The sequence below is a fragment of the Phoenix dactylifera genome, chromosome 7, assembly GCF_009389715.1.
Source record: "Phoenix dactylifera cultivar Barhee BC4 chromosome 7, palm_55x_up_171113_PBpolish2nd_filt_p, whole genome shotgun sequence".
Classification (NCBI taxonomy): domain Eukaryota; kingdom Viridiplantae; phylum Streptophyta; class Magnoliopsida; order Arecales; family Arecaceae; genus Phoenix; species Phoenix dactylifera.
Window position 1 is genome coordinate 5,940,030 of NC_052398.1, and position 8,593 is coordinate 5,948,622.

The window sequence follows — 8,593 nt, forward strand, 5'->3', positions numbered from 1 at the left end:
GAAATATGCCAAGGAATTCTGAGCGGCCTGCAAATGCCAAGCTCGCACTTGGTAATATGGTACTTCCTCAGTGTAGGGTGGGACACCTTATCATCTAATTTCTTAAGTAGATGCTTAGAGACTGTGTTGTAGTATCATGGTTCGACACATTAAGAGCTTCACACACACAAACACACACACACACACATACAGAGAAGTGCTCCTTTTATATTCACCTCAAAGATCAGCTTGAAAACCGAACATAGGGAAAAGAAATTTTATTCGCATGAAATACTCCTGAACACAGTCTAGAAGACAACGAGATAAAGTACAAACCAACCAAATGCACAGTGCTGGGAATGGAAGGGAATTCAGAGATGGTGGGCTTAGGAGGCAATTCGACCTTCGGAATGGAAAGCACTGGAGGCAGTTCTACCTTTGGGAAGTCGGGGACGGAAGGCTTAGGAGGCAGTTCAACCTTTGGGATGCTTGGGATGGAAAGCTTGGGAGGCAGTTCGACCTTTGGGATTTCTGGTAATGGCGGCAGCTCAACCTTTGGCACAGCCGGCTCCTCTGGCATCGGCGGCAACTTGGGTAGAGTTGATGGTTGTAAAAATAATAGATGAAAGAAGCTTATCAGTTGAGACAGTGATTTCACTGTCCTTAAGAAAAGATCGCACCCAATCGAAGAATGAATCTCGGTGTAGCAGATAATGACGACCTATCCTACAGGATACAACAACTGGATCACTTCAAGCGTACACTCGCAGATGTAGTGATTCTGTCGAACAGCCCAGAACCGCTCAAAAAGACAAAAAATAGAGAGAGGCTCTAGGATAAGATTTCTCTTATCTTAATCCTCGGATCTGAAGAGGCGGGGTCCCCCCATGCGCGCGACGCGCCCGGTTAAACGTTTCCGGATCGGATTCGCCAATTTTGGCTTGGACCTCCATTGGGCTCGTGCGCTCAGAAAGACAAAAAATAGAGAGAGGCTCTAGGATAAGATTTCTCTTATCTTAATCCTCGGATCTGAAGAGGCGGGGTCCCCCATGCGCGCGACGCGCCCGGTTAAACGTTTTCGGATCGAATTCGCCAATTTTGGCTTGGACCTCCATTGGGCTCGTGCGCGCATAGGCTTCTTATTTTCTTTGCTTCACCAAGTTAAAAAGATTGCTTTTAAGTTTTAATCTTTTTCCAATATGGGACTAAAGAAAGTACAAAAGATAAAAGATAAAAAAGGGCAGAATTGAAATTTTAAAATATTCCAACATTGAAATGTAGGACAATAAGAGCCTTCTTTGGGTCGGAGCTTTCAGTCGTCTAAGAATTGAGCCGGTTGTAGTACTCACACAGCTAAAAGGTTAGCCCCGTGTCCAAAAATGCCTTTTTCAATTTCTCAGCCCATGCGTTTGATTCACAAATGTTTTTGAAACTTGAACCAGAGTAGGCTGTTGGGCTGCGGAGGCAAATGAGCGTCGTGCTACCTTGGAAAATTTAAAAATTGCTCCACACCCGAAGAGCTAAGCCTGAAGCATCGTGCTACCTTGGAAAATTAAAAAATTGTCCTCACCCCACTATTGCTTGAAACTAAATTATTCATTGTATAAAGAAATATAAAATATATAAATAAATCTACCTCATTTTATTAATTTAAATTTTTGAGAAATGTGGTGATTTTAACATGGTATCAGAGCAAAGATCCTGAGTTCGAACACTATCTCTGCACTTTTTAACTCTATTATTAAAAATTTCACATATTAGGCTCCCTATTAAAGAAAAATCCGGTCCATATGTAAGGAAGAGTGTAAGAAAATATAAAATATATAAATAAATCTATCTCATTCTATCAGTTTAAGCTTTTAGAACAAGTGATGATTTTAACACATGGAACATGAACTGAGCATTAGCTCCATGGCGAAGCTACCATTCGAGTAATTTGCTCAAATATATCTACATCGAGCATGGATTCGGATCATCCATCGACCGCTTGGGTAATTTGTTTCGAGTGCCATGCTCGAATCTCTACCCACAGTCTCTCTTCTTTTGTGAAGCTTCTCGGCAATGGGGAACTTCTTTTTTTTTTATTTTTGCGGCGTCGTTAGGGTCGACTCAATTCTTAGGCGACCGAGGTGGTCGCCTAAGACCTCGGCCCAAAGAAGGTTCTCTGTAGAAAAGGCTTCAAAGACAAAATGGAAAGAAAAAAAAAGTCCTCTATGACTTCATCTTAGGCCGGCCAACTATAGAAAAGGCCTTAAAAATAAAATGGTCTTTAAGTCCCAAATATATTAGGCCACTTCTGGGCCGGCGAGAAGAGAGTTAAGGAGAGGCGCGTTCGTTAGGTAACAACTTGGAGCATATGCCCTCCCATCTCTTTTTGTGTGATGAAATCATCCATAATCAGCTCTAATATATATATATTACATGAAAATTGCAGTTGGGGTGCTTTCCTGGGCACTTCCGGAAATGGCCTAGGATCGGGCGCCCGCGTGAAATGAGCCTTGCCGTTGAACTCGGGAGAAGTCCGACGCCGGTCCTGGTCGGACCAAACAGAATCTGCCTTCGGTTCCCCCGCCGCAGAAGAATCCGAAATTAGAAACCCTCGCCTCCCTTTACCTTCTCCCCGTCGTCCTCGTCAAACGACCAAGAAAACTCATCGAATGGACGGCCAGATCAAATTTCATTCACCAAGGCTGTCTGCTATAACCTTCAGTGATCCCACTGATCAAACGGTCCGGGCCGTCCGATTTGGGTCCGTATCCCGTGAAGCGGTGGAACGTACAGTTGGATGGTGTCCAAAAGTCCGGTAGGGTCGGGGGGGAGCGTGGAATATACGCACGAGGAGACGGCCCACTGCCCTATTTTGCTAATTTTTTACTCTAAATGTGTCTATCACCACCGCGTGACCATCGTAGATCACCGCATCCATGGCTGCGAGCACACGATTTTCGCCCAGACAAGAGAAGGTATGCTCAGCTAACGGTGTCTGGATCCCGAGATGGTGAATGATTGGATCCGGGTACCAAGGTCCGAGAGATGCACCTGGCTACGCTCGCCCCCGCAATTAGACAAACTCATCGGCCTTTTCGCGATTAGAACGCAGCTACTTCTTTTTAAAGCGCGCATGTTCGAAGAAAAAGCCGGAGACCCAAAAAGCCATCCCGTTCCTTTCTCTCTTTAGGTCTTCGTGTTTCGTCCCGCTCCCAGAACCATGGCGTCCGCACCCACCAAGGCGATGCTTCCGCCCTCCGCCGCCACGGCGGAGCTCGCCCCCCTCCTCCCTCCCCCGAATGCCGCCTTCTCGGTCTCGTTCAACGCGTCGTTGTTACGATCTCGGCTTCGCTCTCGCTTTCTAGGCCTAAGGCTCGCCGAGGTCCCCAAGATCTCAGCTTTACACGGACGGAGGAGCCGAAGGGATCTCCGGATCGAGGCATCAGCGGCAGAGGGAGCGAGGCCAACGGTGCTGGTGGCGGAGAAGCTGGGGGAGGCGGGGTTGGAGCTGCTTCGGGGGTTTGCGAACGTGGACTGCTCGTATAAGCTCTCGCCGGAGGAGCTGTGCACCAAGATCTCGCTATGCGACGCGCTGATCGTGAGGAGCGGGACGAAGGTAACACGGGAGGTGTTCGAGGCAGCGGGGGGGCGGCTCAAGGTGGTGGGGAGGGCCGGGGTGGGGATCGACAACGTGGATCTCCAAGCCGCCACCGAACACGGCTGCCTCGTCGTCAACGCGCCCACCGCCAACACCGTCGCGGCGGCGGAGCACGGGATCGCGCTCCTAGCCTCCATGGCCCGGAAGGTCGGCCAGGCCGACGCCTCCATGAAGGCCGGTAAGCTTTCCTCCCCTCCGTGTCTCTCCCTCCATCGTCTTCTTTGCCCTCTTGTAATACGTCGACTTCGGATCTGATTGCGAAGTGGGTTGAATTCTTGAGATCTGGCGTTAAATTATTTGCTTGGATCTGTTCAAAGGGCCTGGCCTTTGCCCTTTTTTTTGTCACTTCTGGCGAGCTTACCTTCTATACCTGTGCTCTGTCGCCTCCACCGCCCCTTCACCAGCTCTCCTATTAAGAGGGAGAACTTCTGGTCACAGAGACGTATCTTTTAAGGGCGGTAGGTGCATTCTGTATTATTGGATCGAAGTGGTCCAAATGGAGGACTTGACGTATTAATTGATAGGAGTTTAGTCAAAGTTTTATTTTTTCGTATGATTGGGAGCATTGCTGAGATCATTTGACTTTTCTACTATAGTCTGCATTAATGCCCTCACCACTTTATTGTGATTTTTCTGATATACCCTGTTCCTTGGAATCAAGAAAAGTTCCCTTATCAAATATTCTGCTGTGGATTGCTTTAATTTAGATCTGGTGAAGGAGACTCAGAATTTACATTGGTATGTCAAGTCTTAAACCGGTGCCTTCATGGAATTTCTAAACCTTATGTATTACTGCTCAAAATAGATCCAATTTATTGAATTTTTGAGGTGAGCTCCACCTGGAAAATGAAAATTATCTTTAATTCTATCTGATGTGGCGATATAGTCCTAAATTGATGAGAAAATTAATTCAAACACTTTATAATTATTTGGATATGATCTAGGCGACAACCTTAGATTTGACTATCATATGTTGGGAATATTCAATTCACTGAATTTATAGTAAGAGATATAGAATGGTCATCAATATGCACTTTCAAGTTGGATAGAGATCAGTTAAACACCTCATTCGTTCCTTCTACTAAATCCTAATCATTGAATTACAAATTGTGTGCTGCACAATTGTAGGATCCTAATGTATATGCAACTCAAGAGCTAGTATTTATACTGGCACTCCATCTATAGACCAAGATCCTAATGCGCAATTTGATCTATTTTGACTTTTGACTAGCTGTGCGTTGATATGATCTTTTCTCGGATGGTTCATTTTATTTCTTTGGTGCATAAGATTTTGATGCCCTTTCATTTGCTTCAACAATTAGCTAAATTTCTATTTTTGGATCTTAATACTGTCTTCTGTTTAAGCATATTGTGAACTGGGTTTCTTCTATTCATGCAGATATAAGGATAAGTTCCTTCTAGATGACGTATTGAGAAAAAAAAGTTTCTTCTCTCTGATGATAACCTGCAACTATATCTGTGGATGTGCTTCAGAAATCTTAACCTCCCTCTGAAAACTTTGTGTCCATTCATATCTAGAAAGCCCATTACCTTCTGATTCGACAACTTTTTCTCATCCATTTCTTTCCCTGTTTGCTAGCTCTGGCCACTCTTAAATTTCATTAAGTGGTGCCATGACAGTATTTCCAGTCACTGTTATATTCCCCAACCATCAGCCTCTTGGTATGTAATACTTGTCGATGCCCTTAACAGGTCTAACAGGTCATGGTAGCTACCTTCTCACGTTCTTGTTTGATGGGGAAAAAAATGAACTTGATGTCTGTTTTATGACTACATGCATGCCGTGTAATGTGATTCCTTGATCATATTTTTGATTTGCATTGAAGTTGGTTTATTTGACTAATTGGCCATTCATGTACTGTCTGATACGGCATCTGTTTTGCATGCTTGCTTGCTTTCACTGTATTTAATTATCTATTTATGATGTCATTCTTGGTTGATGTGCATCGACAAAATCAGATGCTTCACGATCAGAAATTTCTAATATATGAAGCTACAACTGCACTAATCCCTTCATGATATTTAGGGAAATGGCAACGAAACAAGTACGTTGGTGTCTCTCTGGTGGGTAAGACGCTGGCAGTTATGGGGTTTGGAAAAGTTGGTTCAGAAGTTGCTCGGCGTGCTAAAGGACTAGGTATGCATGTCATTGCTCATGATCCATATGCCCCTGCTGATAGAGCCCGAGCCATTGGTGTGGAACTTGTATCAATAGATGAAGCAATATCAACTGCTGATTTCATTTCACTCCATATGCCGCTCACTCCTGCCACTGCAAAGCTTTTCAATGATGAAACTTTTGCAAAAATGAAAAAAGGAGTGAGAATCATTAATGTTGCCAGGGGTGGAGTCATTGATGAGGATGCCTTGGTGAGAGCACTTGACAATGGCACAGTTGCACAGGTACTCTTCAGATATGTTGTTGAAACATTTTCATGTTGTTAAAAAAATGCAATATGGTCTGCTATGGATCATTCTTGCTTACTGTAGGATTGTATGCCCGGAAGATTGGTGCTTGTTGAAACATTATAATTATGAACATGTCTTGGGATTTTCAGTGCACATTGACATGTTCATATGTTTGCCCACTGCTACATGGTTAAGGTGCAATGATCAAAGCATATCTTCACATCAGTGAAAATGAATTCCAAATTATTTTGAATGCAAAGTTTCAGTTGAACTCTGCTAAACACAAGTTTTATCTTACTAACTGTTTTCTGATCTGGATCAGGCAGCACTTGATGTATTCACTGAAGAGCCCCCGCCAAAAGACAGCAAATTGGTGCAGCATGAGAATGTCACTGTAACTCCGCACCTTGGGGCTAGTACCGTGGAAGCTCAGGTGTGCCTTTTTTGGCCCAGCATTTCTGTAGACCTGTATTCCATATCTTCTTTTGCTAAAACCACGACGAAAATTTTAGGAAGGCGTGGCCATTGAAATAGCAGAGGCTGTCATGGGTGCATTGAAAGGCGAACTTGCTGCTACTGCTGTGAATGCCCCCATGGTTCCTGCTGAGGTGATCATTTCAAACATACAAATGATGTTCCTTGATGCATTCTACCTGCTGCATCCAATTCCTACTCTTGTTATTATTTCTTCCAGGTTCTATCCGAGTTAGCCCCCTATGTTATCCTAGCTGAGAAGTTGGGCAGGCTGGCCGTACAACTAGTAGCTGGTGGAAGTGGCATCAAGGGGGTCAAGGTGGTATATACATCGGCTCGAGACCCTGATGACTTGGATACAAGAATCCTCCGGGCCATGGTCACAAAAGGCATCGTGGAGCCCATATCCAGCGTGTTCGTCAACATTGTCAATGCTGATTATACTGCCAAACAAAGGGGCCTCCGAATCAGTGAGGAACGGATTTCCCATGATGGCTCTCCTGAGATCCCATTGGACTCGATCCAGGTGCACCTGGCGCATCTTGAATCCAAGTTTGCCAGCGCCTTATCTGATGCTGGTGATATTAAAGTGGAGGGCAGGGTGAAGGATGGCATTCCACATCTCACTCTTGTGGGATCTTTCAGTGTAGATGTGAGTCTTGAGGGGAACCTGATACTCTGCAGGCAGGTCGATCAGCCCGGCATCATCGGACGAGTGGGGAGGATTCTGGCGGAAGACAATGTGAATATCAACTTTATGAGTGTTGGCAGGACTGCACCAGGGAAGCAGGCCATTATGGCTATTGGTGTTGATGAGGAACCCAGTAAGGAGACTTTGAAGAAGATAGGTGACATACCTGCCGTTGAGGAGTTTGTGTTCCTTGAACTATAGAGGCAAAGGCATTGCTCCATCACCCTTCTATGAACCCAGTAATATGCATTGGGCAAGCTATGAATAATTGCTCTGCTTGGAAAGCATGAGCTTCATCTGTACCCTAGGTATTTGAGGTTCTTTGTGTGATTGCTGTGTATCTGGCCCTGCTAGGAAATAGCAAAGTGGAAGATTTTTGTGGCTCTTCTTTGGTCAGTGGCATCTATTTATGAGTAGTCAACTTCTTGTATCATTGAGACCATTGTAGTAGGTGATATTTTCTTCTCTTGATTGCGGCATGCATTCTTTGAGTATGAGCCTTGGTGTAAGCATGATAATCAACTTTATGTTATTCAGAACATTTTAGATTGTAACACCGATAATTATCAGTGCATCTTTTTCTCCTGAATCAACATTTCTTCTACCTTAATTTCAGGATCATGCAAACTATGCCAAATTGTTATTCTTTAGTACCCACCTGTCGGAAGAATTGTAATCAAAACTTCAGGAGCATTGCCCTTATAATTTTTACTGCCAGTTTTTTCCTCCTGCTGCCATTTGTCTTCGTATAATTGTTGTTTCAACCATGATTTCTTGGCAAGTCCTGGAATTGCTTGCGGAATTGTAGGAGTGAATCTAGGGTAGGTGATCGATGCGTGCAGATGCTAGACTGATATTTTTTCGATTTTATTTTTACTTCGACATGCCAATGCCATTAAAATGATAAAAGAAGTTAATGAAATCCTTTTGCCTTTTTAAGCATTTGTTTTGGATGGGATAGCAGTTCCTCCACCTGATAGCTCCTTTCAACAGTACATGCATGATTGCCATATTGCTGGTTGATAGCAGAAAGGGGAAGAAAAAAAAAGGGAAAAAGAAATAGAAGAATTCTTAAACCCAAGAAATAGGTTTAAGAATTCTTAAGCCAATCTCTTTACTTTTTCCCCAAATTTTATTCCTTTCATTTTTTTATCTTCTCAAATATAAACCGGCTATGCTCTCTCCTTAAAAAGAAAGAACAAGAAAAAGAATTAAAAAAAGACTTATGATGTTACCTTAATCTGCAAAATCTTTGTATAAATTTGAGCCATGATCATTTTGTTTTAGAAGCCTGAATCTAATTATGTGGCTCGAATGGACACGAAACCGTAATTCGTTAAAATTTTAGTAACGAGAGCATAGAGAATGGTAGA

General features: G+C 43.7%; 1 protein-coding gene across 1 annotated transcript; it reads left to right on the forward strand.

Annotated features, from left to right (window-relative positions):
- Window positions 1-3,091: 3,091 nt before the first annotated feature.
- LOC103707102 (D-3-phosphoglycerate dehydrogenase 3, chloroplastic-like) lies at window positions 3,092-7,809 on the forward strand. Its single transcript, XM_008791471.4, has 5 exons — window positions 3,092-3,803; window positions 5,673-6,049; window positions 6,378-6,488; window positions 6,568-6,663; window positions 6,750-7,809. Exons 1-5 carry the CDS (start codon window positions 3,188-3,190, stop codon window positions 7,419-7,421), a joined length of 1,872 nt encoding a protein of 623 aa, XP_008789693.1. The 5' UTR covers window positions 3,092-3,187; the 3' UTR covers window positions 7,422-7,809.
- The last annotated feature ends 784 nt before the right edge of the window (window positions 7,810-8,593 follow it).